At 47.4% G+C, this 16,324-nt stretch overlaps 2 protein-coding genes across 7 annotated transcripts in view; one reads left to right on the forward strand and one right to left on the reverse strand.

The window, feature by feature from the left end:
• USP20 (ubiquitin specific peptidase 20) overlaps nucleotides 1–9,385 on the reverse strand; it is a 29,537-nt gene extending 20,152 nt beyond the window's left edge. For 2 of the 6 annotated variants that reach the window (XR_016438415.1, XM_090021077.1), the window contains exons 1-6: nucleotides 5,823–9,228; nucleotides 4,388–4,510; nucleotides 3,519–3,561; nucleotides 1,420–1,523; nucleotides 769–865; nucleotides 414–467 (exon numbers count right to left, since the gene is read on the reverse strand). Coding sequence is in view for 5 of the 6 variants with exons in the window: in XM_090021077.1 (XP_089877203.1) it covers nucleotides 414–467; nucleotides 769–849 (135 nt within the window). In the remaining variant the exon portion in view is untranslated. The other 4 variants (XM_090021080.1, XM_090021078.1, XM_090021079.1 and 1 more) reach the window with 4 other exon arrangements.
• Nucleotides 9,368–15,126, forward strand: C11H9orf78 (chromosome 11 C9orf78 homolog). The gene is made up of 9 exons (XM_090021082.1): nucleotides 9,368–9,519; nucleotides 10,549–10,608; nucleotides 11,684–11,735; nucleotides 12,002–12,072; nucleotides 12,274–12,351; nucleotides 12,824–13,021; nucleotides 13,384–13,520; nucleotides 14,130–14,228; nucleotides 14,790–15,126. Exons 1-9 carry the CDS (start codon nucleotides 9,440–9,442, stop codon nucleotides 14,879–14,881), a joined length of 867 nt encoding a protein of 288 aa, XP_089877208.1. The 5' UTR covers nucleotides 9,368–9,439; the 3' UTR covers nucleotides 14,882–15,126.
• Nucleotides 15,127–16,324: the final 1,198 nt, after the last annotated feature.

Here is a 16,324-nt window from a genome sequence, read left to right on the forward strand (position 1 = left end):
ATTTTTTCTGGTTCCACACATTTGGAAATCTCCTTCATGGCTGCTCACAAGAGCACGATCCAGTTAATCATTAGGTGCTTAAAAACAGATGGTGGTTACTATCACTATTCAGTGTTCATTCCCACTGGGATGTAAAAAAACAAGCCAAGATGAGCAGCAGACAAGATTTTGATCAGTGGATTCTGTTTTGCTGGGATGTAACTAAAAGCTGACAGATACCTTGACAGTGCTGCTTTTCCTCTCATGTTTCTATACCTTTTTTTTTTTTTTTTATATATAGGATACTGTGATCTCAGACCCAATTTCACATCCAAGGGGTTATCAATAAATACAGTACATTGTTAGGAAAGAGTAAATATAAAGAAATGAGAAGGCCTATCCCACACCACACAAGATAAACAGGCCCTTTTTACCTGAAGACAAGCCCAGAGATTTGGTCCCCCAGCTCCACAAGACTGGCAAGTTCCCTGTGTTTATATAAAAAAAACAACAGTTAATTTAAGGAGCCTGATCCTAAGTAACGTCCAGGCATTCAGAAATCCACCAGCAGAGATGGCTTTGAGTGCTACCGAATGGCAGCAATATCAGATTCCACCAGCATCTTCCATCTATCCCCTTCCATCTATCTATTCATGTGACTTAAGCATTACAGTGATGGAGTACGGATGGCTTCTTTAGGAGGCATACTCAAGAGATACTCGTGGTAGAAGCAGCCTTTCTGCATCACATCAGTGCCTACATGGAAAAGGCAAGCAAAGTATTCTTTACCTTGGATTTGAGCAGGAGGTCATCCCTGGTGACCTCACCTATCGAATCCAGGTGAGGACAGATATCCCTTGCATCCCCCATCCTTGCCACGACTCACCTACAGAGGAGACAGATTGGAGAAGCTGGAAGGATGACTCAGGTTGGTTACATGTCAGACTTGATGGTAAAGATGACAAGAAAGCAAAATGACCTACTTCAATGTTAAGATATTAGAGAATATTAAAATCCATCTCTGAGACTCAAAAGTATATGGCAGCAGTCTCAACATCTATGCAGGCATTTATACAGCCCCCCCGACATAGGGTAAAAAGGATCCCAAACTGTTCACACGTTCCAGTACAAGGAGGGGACTATACGAATGTATCCTGGGGATGAAACTAAACCTCCAAGTGTCAGTTCCTGCTACAATCTTGATGTCAGGTAACAGTTCAGTGCTGCAGTCAGGCTAACACAGAACAGCTCATTGTCGAGCAGTGGCATTATGATATCAGAGATAAGTGAATGATGCAATGGGAGGGAGCAGGAAGTATATAAAGAAAGTTAATAATTATTTTGAATATATAGCCAGATATAAACACACACAAGGACTGTAGTTTTTCTTCCACAACATCTCCCCAGAATAAAATTGGCCAAAACCCATCTGGTTCATACCTCAAAGGAAAATAGTAATGCAGTGAGCCCCTGAGCAGTCTCTTCTTAAGGTTCAAAATCCCAGCTGGTCTGGATCACGCAGCATAGCTGGATGACGCAGAATCCTAAAGAAGTAAAATCCCCACATTACTGCACATGCATATTCTACACACAGAATCTCACTGAGGCTCTTCCAAATCTGCATGATACAACTAGAAAACATCACATGCAAGATGCATGTAAGAAATGCATTCCCTTTAATTAAGCCAACAGTGGGTTGGTGGACTAGACCCCACTTCTTCCCTCAGAGGTGAGGTTTCATACCTTGGCTCAGAAAGTCACAAGCAAAACCAAGCCTGGAGATCTTTAAGCTGTTACCTGTTGTCAAAGGAACAAAAGCACCAAGAAAAGCAGAGGAGAGTCTCATCTCTTTACAGGAGGCTTTGACTAGAATTAGAATGGAAAGAGCACCGCAGCTCGGGACTGAGGTGCAATGGGATAACCATGGCTAAAAGCTGGCACAGTACCTGCGCTCTGCCTAGCTGAAGATAATCCAATTATTAGCTGTTCACTACATTCCAGTTAACTATAATGTCAGTAATACACCTTCAAGAGAACAGAAGCCACCAGCACCTGTGAGGAATTTACTGTTACGCGTATGCCTAAGAATATAATGTGCACAACTCTCAAAGACTGTACAGCATGGGACAAGTTGCGTTCCATCAAGGACAATAAAATTAGGCACGGTGAACACAAAGGATCATTTTTAGTCTTTCACATCTGTACGATTTATGGGCAAACTCACCCATTTTTGGGGGCGATTCATATTTGAAATCACAGACACTGGAAACCCTCAGATGTAGCTCAAACAGACACAGTGCAACACAGGAAGATAAAGCAAGGCGATTCCTAAGCAATAATTTAAGGAAACATTCAGGGCTCTAAAAAGAAGCTCTGTTGAGTAATTCAACCAGTACAGAACCTGACTCCAAAATATTATTACTAGCTAGAGACCAACCAGCTGTAAAAGGCCCATACAATAAAAAAGTGCAAGTCCAAGCTCATCAAAGCTTAATAATTTGCTGTGGTCATTCATTGCTTCCTGCTGCTTCTAACATCTGCAGGGACTTCAGATTTCATTGCCAATGTTACCTGCTCTGAAGCCTTTTTCAAAGAAAGAGAAGATGAAGGGCTATGCCACTTCAGCAGAGGATGATCTCAGCATCTGAAAAGCATCCCTAACAACCTGCACTGGCAGAAGAAAGAAATAAAGGGGTATCTTGTAAAAAAAAACAAAAACCCTTTACTAACAAACTTTGCAACTTAAGATATTGGAGGAACACAGCGAAACTGGAAGGGTAAAACGCTGTTGCAAATAAGAGAAATATACAGTGATTGCAGCCAGAGTCTAGTAATTTCAGGATCTGACTTGGACATCTGTGCATCAGTTATTCAGTTGCAAGTGTCCAGCTTCATGTTTTTAGTCCCCAGAACACACCTATGCCAAATACTATCATCTCTCTATGATCTTTGTTATTTTTCCTTACTTAATTTTTCTTCCTCTATCCCTTGGGAAACCCCCCCCACCCATACTAAATCTGGTATTGCTTTAAAAGCAGCTTCATGCTCTTAATCTTTGCCAGCTTAAACGGTAACTATTTTTAAAACAAACAGAATTAAGTCTAGTTTTATGCTTCTATTACACTACGTGCGCTTAACTTTGTACATGTGAATAGTCCCGTTGAACTCCATGTGACTGCTCATGTACTTGCAGGTATACACACACATTAAATCTTCGGCAGAATTCAAAATTTGATCTTCCCACTTGTTTCTAATGCTTTGCTTTTTAGTGCAGCTGAGGAAAGGGGTCAGTTCTGCCTACTGAGCAAGTTAGGACATGGTTAAACTGTAACTGAGTTTAGCAACCATTATTAAATAAAGGAAAGGTCTTTGTTTTTTTCCCCTATGAGAGACTGCCTTAAGGGCTTTAACTGGAACATACAGGTTCTCAGTCAGTCATTGCTTAAGAAAATATTAATTTCTTAATTGAAACCTTGCCAAAACCTTCCCTGTTGCTTATCAAAGTTTAAAACAAGGTGCATGAAGGGAAATGAAGTTACCTTAAAATAAGTCTTCCCCAGCCGGTCTCTTTCCCAGCAAGCCCTGCAGAAGAGCAGTACATGGACATATCACAATGACCAATCCTACTCTGACCTACTGAAAACTGGAATTGCTGCCAAAGCCAGTGGTTGATCCCACCCAACCACATATTTCTGTCCTCTTGCTAAAAACCAACAATGTGCTGATAGCATCTATGCCAAAACCAGGCTCATATTGCAAACCTTTTTGCACAAATTAACCTAGCGTGTCTTATGCAACAAGCGCCTGCCTGGAGGAAAAAAAAATCTGTGAAAAAAAATTTGGCCTGTTTCATCTGGAAAACGAGTTACAAGAAGTAACTAATTAATCCTCATATTACCCACAAGATGATAATACTGTGGAGATGTACCCATCTGCATTTTATAGATGGAGAAACAGACACCAGAAATATTAAGTGAAATCCTCAAGGCAACATTAAAAAAGTCAATTTCCGAGATGAAACAGAATCAGAACTCAGCTGTTCTTCAGCTTCTGGTCCTATGGCCAGAGAATTGCTCAAACTGGAAAGCTAGATATGTGCTGTAAAGAGGACAAATAAAGGAAGCAGCATTTTTAGCACGATTTATTTTTTGAAGTCACTGAAAATGCCACACACACATTTAGCTCTCAGGCTTGCGGTGGCTTTAGGCATTTAATCCCTCCCCCACCCCCAACTCTTTCAATATAATATGCCCAGAAAAGCCACTCGTCTCCTGGTTGTACAGCGTTAAAAAAATAAGCTAGAATTTTAGCCATGAGAAAGGTTAACTTGTGATCCTGTGCACAACTGGAAGAGAGGCTGAATCAGTAGATATAACACGTATAGGAACCCCGCAGCAAACTCTAATACCTGTACTTTGAGGCCAGTGCAGTTCTTTCTTCAACAATTATTCCATAATAATTATCAAAGGACATTACTTAGACACCGATGCTCATCGTTGTTTAGGTGAGGATGCAAGTTCCTGGATTTCTGCTAAACAAGACAAAGAAGGAGTTTAGCAGCAAGTAAGGACCACCAAGCACCAAAATACCAGCAGTAACAAACCCCAGGCAGCGGGTTCCAGCCAAGCAATCGGTTGCCTTTCCTGGTGGAAGCAGCAAGCATTACTCATCATTTTCCCAACAGCTGGTGCTGCATCATCCCCCCACCCCCTGCTTCACAGGCTGAGCTTTCAAGCTCACTGCTTCTGTGTTCTTGTTTCCCACTTACTGATCAGTAATATTTAATGACTGTGGTTCTTAACATACCTTTTAAGATAAAAGCCTATTATCTTGCCAAGGGACTCAGCTCAGAGTGCTAAGTGCCAAGATGGGAAAGATCAACAACACAATTAACTGCTGGAGGCACCAAGGTTTTGGGGGGAATCCTACATGTGCTGGAAACACTCAGGTCCCAGGGCTTTCTTCTGGCAACTCTGGAATCTCAAGAATCGAGGAAACCGGGGCTGCATCATACCTGTGCCAAGGTAGCGACTCCGCGGGGGCTCCCAGGCTTGCTTTCAGAGTTGGGGTTAGTGCTTTGTCACTCCAAGACCCTTCCCACCCGATGACATGGACACACCCTCCCCATGGGACAGTGGAGCATGCAAAAGCAACCCCTTGTTGTCATCAAATTCCCCCGATCTGCACCTCCAGCAGAGATAACATCCTGACCCCTCCCTTGTGCCTCATCCCCGAGTAGCAGCGAGCCCCCAAACCTCTGCAACCCTGCCGTGATGCCTCTTCTGCCTCTCCCCTTCAGGGAACGCAGCGCCGTCACACAGGGGCCCCCGTAGGCTGCACACCCTGGAAACCCCCCCAAACAACCAGAGCAAGCCTCTGGGCCCCCTACCCCAGCGAGATCAGTCCTGTCTCGAGTCACGCAGCCACTCCAGAGAGCCCGGCCTCTCCATCCCAGGCAGGGGGCGTCTCCCCACCGCCTCTCCCCCTGCGCCAGGCAGGGACGTGCTTTGACAAGTCACCGACACCCTGTGCTTAATTGTGGGGTGCCTGGAGGAGCACAGCGGACACCGAGAGCAGCTCTCTCCCCAGCCCCTCTGAAGCCGACCCCCAGGCTTGGCTGCCTGGCTGCTCCCTGGAGCCACGGGCCCCTGCCCCTGGAAGGAGGGATGCCCCCCACCAGCTCCCTGGGTGGCTGGCTACGAAAGGCCGGGGCTTTGGTCCCCTGGCTAGGCCCCAACGTGCCTGCTCCGCCTGGGGAAGGGGCCGGGGAGGCCAGCACCGGGGCCGGGGAAGGGGCTCAGCCCCAGAAGCAGCATGGAGGGGCAGGGAGGGAGGCCAGTTACCTGCTGCCGGAGGGAGGAGGGCAGCCAGCGCCTGGGAGCTGCAGCTTGGCGGCGTGGGAGGAGCCAGGGGCTGGGCCAGGGAGGGGAGAGAGGGACGAGCCAGGCCTGGAGGGGGAAGGAGGCAGCGGGCAGGCAGAGGCAAAGGATGGGGGCCCCCGTGCCCTCCACGCCCCGGCAGCGAGCTGTGCAGGTGGTCCCGTGGGTAGGCAGCAGCTCCCGTGGCAGCAAGTGGTGGGTGCTGGGCTGAAGGGAGCTGGCCAGCTCCCGGGCCACAGGTTCCCATACCCCCTGCGCGGACTGCCAGGAGACATGGAAAGGTGCAGCGGAGCGGCCCAGGCAGGAGCCCCCGACCAGTGCTGGCTGCAGAGAGGATGGTCACTGCATGCATCAGAGCTGGACCCCACATGGGGCATTCACACCTTGGTCCCCGCCGCTCAGATGGCCCCCCCAAATGGAGCCCAGGAGCAGCCTGGGTAGGACAGGGCATGGCTACACCCAGGGCAGCATTGCACACAGCGAGGAGCTGGGCGCAGAGTGCTGCGGAGCCTGCTGGCATCGACCCGACAGCGGAGAGCATTGGCAAGGCAAGCACCTGACATCCTGGTTCTGGGCTGATTAAGAAAGGATGGGGATGGACCACGAAGGGAGGTTAACACGGCTGTAGTAAGTCATGGGGAACACTACAGATGGAGTTGACAGCTTATTGTTTTACCAGAAGAGACAATCATCAAACTAGCTAACTCCAGCCTAGGGGATGAGGCACAGACCACGTAGGAACCAATGGCATGTTCAGCACCCACATGACAGCTCAAAGTCTAGTCACTTGTTTATTGCAAAGCAAAGATGCTCAGGCCGTCCTGTACACCTGTGGTCTAGAGCTAGCACAGTGCATCCCAACTTCCTGACTGGTGCCTCCAGCTACCACTGGATGCAAATAATAACAGGAATAGAAATATAGCTCCTTGCTTCTTGCAAAGGCTGGAGAATATATGCCGCATACTAGTGCCAAGGTACAGAATGCAAGTGCAGCAGTTTTGCAGCCCGGCTCCAGCCTTTGACAGGGCTGCAAAGATTTCTACAGCTTGGCAGCCCTTTTAGCAACTATTCTTTGTCCTTGCACAGACCTCAGCTTTACTCTGCCTCCCTCTGGGCTGTTGTTGCTGTTCTGTGCTAAAAGCTGTGTTCTCTCCAAGGTGTAAAAAGATCTTTGTTATGCACTAGACCATCCAAAAAAACCCCAACCCAAATCTGTTTCCCAAGCTCTTAGTTGATGGTTGCTCAAAATGTTGATAATGTAATAATTAATCATACCTAGTATTTCTCATCCACAGAGCGAACAAGGCCCGTGGGTTCCTTTGGCACCCATCTGGAGACATCTCATGTTGCAACGTCATTGCATAGGCCCAGATCCTTCACGTGTTTTCAAGAATCTACTTACATGCTTCCAACCGCAGAACCAGGGCATAATGGTACCCATGCACCAAAGCTGTACTGGAGGAGTTTCTATACATCTATATTGGGATCTCAGCCAACTGGTAGCCAAGATGACTAATTAGCAAAGTCTCCCATCCAGTGGCTAAATATGCATCCTGCAACATTTACTGGCCCTGCAAAATCACATCTGATGCCAGGAGGTTCTGTTATACAGGCTGGAAAGGAGAAGAATCTGTGCAGCAATGCAAGCCACTCGTCCTTTGCAGATTATACAAGAAGTTCTCAGTGAGGAATATTTGTAAACACCTGCTCCTTGCTTCTTGTTGAAGTGCTCATAAGAAGCCAGCAGCAAAATGTACACTTCCCCCCCCACCATTAGATGTAATTCAAGGTTGCCGACACAAATAACCTGTGATATACAAATAAATACCACCAACTTCACAGCCACAGAGCACTTTGGGACAAATGCGGGTTCCATCAGAGTCAATAGCACAGCTCTTTTTGGCTTCAGTCGAGTCAGAATTTGCCCCTTACTGAATATAGAACATTTGGGCCAAGAAAATAAAATCTTAACAATAACAGGGCGATTTAGTAACAACCCTAATGCTCTGTGCTGCTACAACATCCTTCCCATAAGGCTCACAATTTTTTTTAGTGACAGTAACTCTGGCGTACGATGGGGATTATCCCTGATCTACAGATGCCAAAACTGAGTCATAGAGGGGCTAACAGACACAGCATAATTGCTACACCACATCCCTTGGAAAATATTCTTCCACCCGGCAAACAACCCAGGGCGCTGCACACACCAAACAGGGCAGCAGCTTCTCTGCAGGAAATCTAAGGTGGGTTTGAATTTGCATGATAAATGGGGGTGCAGAATTTGGTTCATCAGCATTAACAAAATGCAATCTGGAAACGCTCCAGGGGCTTATTAATTTAAGAGTAATTTTAAGAGAAAAGCCGACTCACAGAATCACACGAGCAAACAAAAGAAAAGATCTGCACTTGCCTGTGCTGGCTTGTTCCCTGCAGCACATTTTCTATTAGGTCCAATCCAGTTTTAAACGCCTGGAGCAACGGGGCTCCTAGGGCAAGGCAGCAGGTCCCTGAGCCTCTGCTTCAACTCTTTGAAATCTTTTCACTTTTTAGGACAATTGTATTGTTATGTTTTTTTATTACATTTCATAAAGGGCAACTGATGTAGCATTTCATCAGGCAGGCAGCCCTCGACCTAAGACGTGCTAAGTTCCAACGAACGCACAGCACTCACGACGTTTATACATCGACGCCCTGTTTCGACTCAATCTGACGCCACGCCAGCGAGCACGTTCGCTGCGTCGCCCATCTCCCCGGAGAACGTCTGCCCAAACTGCCTTTAAGAAAGCGGACGCGACTCCAGAAACCCTGCAGCCGAGACCCCTTCAACAAGCCCAACCAAGAGCCCTTCGAAACGTCCAAAGTCACCTCAGAGAAGTCCTTCCAAATGGATATGCTTGCTATTTACAGTATAAATGCATGAATGCCGTGTGGCCCCGGAGGCTGGGGGGGCCCGGCGAGCACCCGCGGGTGTCAGCGGCAAGGGGTGCACCGCCACGCTCCGGGGGTGCACGCGCACCCCCGACACGTCACCAGCGAAGGCAGCTGCATTACTCATCTGCAACTGAGGGAGTACCACGTGCTGGGGTGCTTTTGGCTCCCAGTGGAACCGCCCCCCGTGGACAGCATCGCTTCCTACGGGACGGTCGGTTCGGAGGGACGACGCGTGGACTTCGGGCGCCCCCCCGGCGGGGCCCGGCTGTGCGCTGGCGCCCCAGGAAGAGGGCAGCTCCGCTGGCCTCCAAGGAACAGCGTCCAGACGGACTCGGGGCCCGGGCGGGAGGTGCTCCCGGAGCAGACCGAGCAGGGACTTGCAGGCACGTCGGGCAGGAGCGGTGGGAAGCGGCAGGTGGGCTGCCCAGAGGAATAACGGAGGAATAGCGAGTCAGACCTGGGCAGCAGGAGCGCGCCGCGAGCCTCGACTCCCCCGGTCCCGGCGCCGGGACCAGCTGCACGCTGCCCGCCCGCGGGAGGGGACGCCCGCGGCTTCGGCACGCACCGTGTCGTCATCGCGGCGCGTGCGTCATCGCGGCGCGCCGGAAGCGCAGGGCGGCGGGGGAGGTGCGTCGCAGGCCCGGGCTGCGATGCCGGCGGGGAGGGTGTTCCGGCGGCGGGCGGACGACGAGGAGGACGAGGAGGACCAGCAGGTCACCGAGGAGGTCCGGTGGGTGCGGGGCGAGAGAAGGAGGGTGCGTGCGTGGGGCCGTGTCAGCGGGATGTGGCACTGTCCTTGCGGAGGCAGGGACGCCAGACCCGCGTTAAACCGAGCTGTGGGTTCGCTGCCAGCGCCCTCCTAGAGCTGTTTGACTCCAGATAAAGAGACGCCTCGCTCACTAGTGACTCGCAGTGACCCATATAAAGTGAACAGGACGACTGACTCACATGCTTTTCCAGCCTGTGGTAACTTTGCGCTCCAAATGTGATCGTTTCATATTTGGCAATGCTGGAGCTGGCCGTGTACTCACTGTCGCACATGCGGAGCCCCCCTGTGTGTGCGCGCCACGGCACGGGTGGTTGGTGCTGCCTTAGTTGTGGGGGCATGTGCCCCCCCCACTGACTAGCTAGCAACTGGGGTTCCCCCCGCAGCCAGTTCCCCGTGGCCGATCTCACTGACCAGGATGGGGGTCCTCTGTGGCCAATCTTGCCAATTGCATCAACCGGGAGATGGCTGTGGCGCTTCATCCAGCGCTTCTGCTGCCCGCCCGTCACCGAAGCGGGGAGCGCAGCCTGTCGGGTGCACATGCACCTCCGCGCATCCCCTATGCATCGCCACTGTGCCATGGGATGTGCTGTATCACAGCAGTGTGAGCTATTTTCCATTTTTCCTGTGGAAAAGAGTCAATGGTACACAGATGTAATCCTTTTACAGAGAAAAAGATGAGCATAGAAGTGATAAGGGGCCACACGGGGGATCAGGGAGAGTTCTGTGGAATTACAGGAAGTGTTTCTCCAAAAGGAACAAGGGCTTTCGGTCCATCCCTCCCATATCCTGTAAAGCCCCCATCACAATCCTAGAAACTTTAGTATCAAAATAAATACAACTTGTTGTATGCCACACGACAGAGGAGTGTGAGGGCTACACAGGGCAATAACCCCCCCCTTTTCCTCCGCTTGATGTGGGAGCGGTCAGTGTGCTGGGGAGCGGGCACAGAGGAGCCCCAACCAGCTCACAAAGGGAACATTATTCCTTCAGGCTGAAGCTCGAGGAAGCGAAGGAAGTGCAGAGCCTGAGGAGACGGCCCAATGGGGTGAGGTGAGTGTCTCAGCAAACACACGCCAGCTCACGTTGGGTCAGAGACTCCCTTGTGGCTGTGCGTTGGCTGCCCTGTCGTCTGTACTCCCTGGCGCTGAAGGACATCGCTGTGGCCCCAAGAACTGGGCCTGGGAGAGGAGAAGGCCCCTCAGCGGTGCAAAGACCTGTAAAAGGTGGCACTGTGCACAGCTGCAGTCATATGTAAACCGTGTTTGTGAACGCTGGTTCCAAGCAGAGCTGCAGCCCAAAACCATGAAGTGTTTGGGCCTACTTCAAAACTGAAAGACCTTAAAGTTAGTTAACGATGGGTGCATCTACTTGAGATGCTTGATGCACATTGGACTAATTCTACTGTGCTTTATTGCACCATGCATAAAGTGTGCTAATGCAGAGTAGATTTAGTTTAATGCACCTTAACATCACAAAAAACGTTCATCTGGGCTAATGCACAGTAGAGCTGATAATGGTGCATTAAGTTAGTACCTGTCATTACAGGTACTAAACTTAATGCACCGTAATTATGGTGCATTAGTGAATGTGTGGATGCACCCTCTCCCATGATTCTTATGGTCAGATTTGTCTCTCAGAATTGTATCATATCCCCATATGTTACGATGTGTGGATCAGTTTCTCATGTCTTAAACATCACTTTGTAACATGCATAATAGATTATAAACAGGGAATTGGAAAACTAGTCTTTAAAATGAGTCTCACTTGCTGTCATCCATGTGATCTAAGGAAGGAGGCGTGTTAGGTTATGCCAGGGCACTGAGAATCAAGGTTTGCTCTGTGTTGAATTCTATTCCTCATGCTAACTCGCTTTGTGAACTTTTATGTCAGTTAATCATGCTTTGCCTCAGTTTTTCTGTGTGGAAAATGGGGCTAAGAGCTCCCTAAATTGGATGGATGATATATGTTCTAAAATATCAAATATCAGCAAAACAGTTTGAGACCTTCAAGTAGATGCTGGAAAATACAAAAAAAAATTAATGTGGTATTTATAATGAATGATAATGCAAGAACAGGGTTTTTTCACCCAGTGAATCTTAGTTTTCCTTTTTGTGTGCTTTGCTAGTGCTGTGGCCTTGCTTGTAGGGGAGAAATTACAAGAAGAGACAACACTGGTGGTGAGTTGTGAATACTTCTATTACCTTGCTGCTAATAAATACCTGTGGGAAAGCATCTACTTTGTACAATAGATCATTTGGAAAACTTAGTTTTGGGTAGCAATTGGCCATCATAAAAGGCTAGTATGATATAGCAGCCTAACAGAGGGAATTTTAGGCATTTTTACCAGATGCTTAGAGAAGAGGGTTTTCTAGAAAGTAACTTTGGGGCTGGTATAGATTAAGGGACAAATTTCATGTCTTTGAATTGTTTCTGCTTTTTGTAGGATGATCCTTTTAAGATAAAGACAGGTGGGATGGTGGACATGAAAAAGCTGAAAGAACGAGGGAAAGACAGGTGAGTGTGTGAGAGGTCTGAAATGACCCTTCCTTTAATGTTAGAGAGTTGGCAGCGCACAGGACTCTTTCAGTATTGAAGAAGGAAGGTGAAGTGCTTCAAGCATTGTGTTTTGAAGAATTTAAATGAAGTCATTTGTTGGGTTGCTTAGACTATAGTCAGTGAATTATTTAATAACATAATATTCTTGTTGACATTTAGGATTAATGAAGAAGAAGATCTCAACCTGGGAACCTCTTTCTCAGCAGAAACCAACAGGAGGGATGAAGATGCTGACATGTAGGTGTTTGCTGTGTTTATATATAGTGATTCACCATGAGGAATGAGGTGCCTTAAGGCTATTTCTTCCCCGGGAATTAAGTGTTTGTAGAATATTTTCCTGAATTACTGTGAAGTTTCTTCTTGGGTTTTTTTTCCCACCCTGGGGAAACCAGCCTGAGGAGGAATGAACTTGTCAAAGTCTACACTTGCTGGCCAACCATGTGGTCCATTGGCATTGTGTACATTATGTAGTAGGAGGAACCATCCCTGTCAGTTGGGGGAAAAAACCTTGACATTGTAGGAAGAAACCAAGTATCTTTTGAACAAAGTAACCATTCTGATTTCCAGTACCTCCTTCTGGCTGAGGAGGATTTATCTGCATCTTCTTCCCAGCCACTGACACAGTGATGCAGCTGTGGCTGGAGGTAATGGATGGGAGCATAAGAAATAAATGTAAGTTGCAGCTCTCTCTCTGATTGCTGCGGCACAGGATGAAGTACATTGAGACCGAGCTGAAGAAGCGGAAGGGAATTGTGGAAAGCGAGGAGCAGAAAGTGAAGCTGAAGAATGCCGAGGACTCCCTGTACGAGCTGCCTGAGAACATCCGTGTTTCCTCAGCCAAGAAGACTGAAGAGATGCTGTCCAATCAAATGCTGAGTGGCATTCCTGAAGTGGATCTGGGCATTGAGTATGTAGTTCATACTTCCATTACTGACAGCCTGAATTCCCCTGGTGATTGGTGCACATTGGTTGGTAGGGCCCTGTGGGAGGATGCATGCATAACCTCAGCCTGTACTCTTTGGGCAAGGATATCCACTTTGTTCTGTTTTTTGTATCCTGCCTGGCACAATGGAGTCTTGATCTCTGACTAGAGCTCCCAGGCAATACCATAACACAGCTACTGATGATAGGGGATTTTTGTTTCCGGGTATGTCATACAGCACCTTCCCATAAGATTAATTTGTTCCCAGCAGTATGACAGGTAGATAGAATGGTCCTCTTCTGCCTGCAAGTAAAAAAAAACAAGTCTTCATTGCTTTTTCTCTGCAGCGCAAAAATAAAAAACATAATCTCGACTGAGGAGGCCAAGGCGAGGCTGTTGGCAGAGCAGCAAAACAAGAAGAAAGACAGTGAAACCTCCTTTGTTCCTACAAATATGGCTGTGAACTATGTCCAGCACAACAGATGTGAGTGTCATATCGCTCTGGCTTGATACTTCCCAACCATCAGTAAAAACAAGTAGGACCTGTTACTCGTGGCTTAACTTTCCACACCCATGCTCCCAGTTGACTTGGCTCTATTTATTGCTTGCTAGATTTCCCCTGTTAGGTGATATAGTAAATGTATGGTAAAAAATTCTTGATCTTTCTGTGGCAGCAAAGGGTGGCTTATAGTCTAGAGATCTGCTGTAGGTCACTAAGCAGATAGACAGACAGGTGAGATGGAAGCCACCCAGCAGAAGAGAATTCATTTCTCAGTTGCTCTCATACCATAACCAATTGAGACTAGTAGAAATGTGCACTCCTGTTGTATTTAGCCACATCCAGGCAGCTGATTTCACTGGAGAAGAACTAGAAAAAATCTCAAGCTAGTAAAAGCTGAGGCATCTGGTCATGATGCATTCAGCCAACATCCGTAGCAAGAAGTTATAGCACTGAACAGGATAACCATTTCTGCCTTCTGCTGTGTTTCTCCTGAAGGTTATTCATAAGAGGAAAGATGGGCGTCTGTCTGAATAATACTACTCCATGTATACAGTAATTAATATTCTCCGTTTGTTGTCTCCCTTCGTTTAGTTTATCATGAAGAGCTAAATGCACCTGTGAGAAGGAATAAAGAGGAACCAAAACCACGGCCACTGAGAGTGGGCGATACAGAGAGGCCAGAGCCTGAGCGTAAGTGCCAAATGGAAAGCATGGCCAATTTACTGCAGCTGCCCAGTTTGTGTATGGGTTTTGGATAGAAAAGTGATCTTTCTCCTCTAGCCCTCAGTTTTGGGGCATGGTGTCCTGAGCTGGAGGGGGAAGTTGCATAGTGTTGAGCGGTTTGTATTTGATCTCCCTGAGGAAGGTAATGTCTCCATGAGGAAAGACATCTCTCCTGTGGTGTCTCCCCTTGTAGATGAAGGGTTGTAGAAAATGTCACATTCACACAATAGCTCCCACATATTGTGATTGGCTATACAAATACTAAGAATCTCTGCCTGGCAGATTTATAAAGCTGAAATAACAAGGGATGTTGGAAGTTGTGATTCCAGTGGGTTGGCAGTTGGAATATTAGGAGCCATTGGTCAGGTCTGAGGACCATATGTTCTTGCGGGAAAGCCATGAATAGCAAAGGTGCTATATGCTGCTTGGTCATAGTATTTTAAAAAGCAGTGTGAAAGGTGAAGGGAGAATATACTTCCCTGCACTATCCCCTTTATTAATGGAAAAGTTTTTCCCTCTCCTTAAAAGGTTCTCCTCCAAATCGCAAGCGCCCACCCAACGAAAAAGCAACAGATGATTATCACTATGAGAAATTCAAGAAGATGAACAGACGATATTAAGACCTGCTCTGCAGGGTACCGGGGACAGAACCTTTGGGTGGATCTTTTATTTTTTGTAACAAGACGATATTGTGTAAATAACTTCTGAAGTGGGAGGGGGCATTTCCTACAGATCTGATGTATGCTACAAGACTTTTCTTGCAGTGCGCTTGTAGTGAATTAATCTGCCCGGTGTTTGTGAACTCTCCTGTCAGTGATAACTTGTATAAAATGTATTTTCAGTTATAAAACTTCCTTTGTAAATACATTAGCTTCCTGTTGCCATTTTTTAAATATGAAATTAAGTTTGTCTATGGATCTTACTACTTATAAAATAACTTATAAGGCAAGAGCGCTCTAAGTTCGTAAACATATAGGGAAGGTTTAAAGCTGGTTTGCCCAAGTGATGTTACACAGTAACTTCATAAATAGAGACCTCTTGTTAGTTCCAGTGGCTATAAAACATACAGAGCATGCGTAATCTGAGATAACGCAGGAATTTGTTCAGTACAACAGGGGTGTTTGTTTTTCCTCCCTCTTGGTGGGAGTAGGTGCCACATATAATCTCAACACTTGCCTCTGAGCAGCAGTTGCAGCATGGTCAGGTCCCTTATCTTTTCTGCAGGAAAATATAGTAGTGCCTGAACAGTGAATACTTGAGTCTTTAAATGGTGGCGGGGGGGTGGGTGGGAGGTGGTGTTCTCTCTGCATTCATTTCCACAGCAAGGAATCTCTCTCTATCAGATTATAACTGGGTTTGTTTTGTTTGCTTGGTTGGGGGAAGGGGGGGCAGGTAATCTCTGAAGTCTCCTGGGATAGTGAGAATCCAGAATTACAGATTAAAACAACAAAGAAGTAAGCAAAGAGCAGGTTCTGCTTGATGCTGTAACATTTGAGGAAAACGAATTTGAACCTAAAAAAAAAAAAGAAATGTATTTTCACTTGTCATTAGTGATGTCACCTTTTTTATTTCTAGTATGCAGAAGTCTTTGTTTGGTGCTGCTTGTAATGAAGTCCTATATGTAAAGCAAGCTGAAAATAATGTAAAGAGCGAAGGTGGAATGGCAGGAGGTGGCAGAGCACCCTTGTGTTTACGCAGGAGTGACAGCAGCTGTTGTGGGAGCTCCTCAAGACCAGCCAGTTCCTACCCCGCCTTGGGTCCGACTCTGCAGCTGATACAGATGCTCACAGCACACTTCTCACAGTTTCCGTCCATCCTATTTTCCTGTCGTGCCGCTCCTCGTGCTGCAGCCCAGTTCCTTGTACTCAGTGAAGTCAGATTTCTAGACCCAAATATAAAGTGGTGAAAGTAAGAGCCTGGGGCGTAGTGCACGACCATTTCTTTCCAGCAAATGAAACTCTCCATCGCCACCGGTTCTCTGGGCCAGGCAACCAGCCCTGCCTGATGCTAGCGGAGCAGCCGCTGCCCGGGTCTGGCTAGTGCCTGGACGTGCGCACGAGCTT

Source organism: Crocodylus siamensis, chromosome 11 (assembly GCF_052110815.1).
Source record: "Crocodylus siamensis isolate JL-2025a chromosome 11, ASM5211081v1, whole genome shotgun sequence".
NCBI classification, from domain to species: Eukaryota; Metazoa; Chordata; order Crocodylia; family Crocodylidae; genus Crocodylus; species Crocodylus siamensis.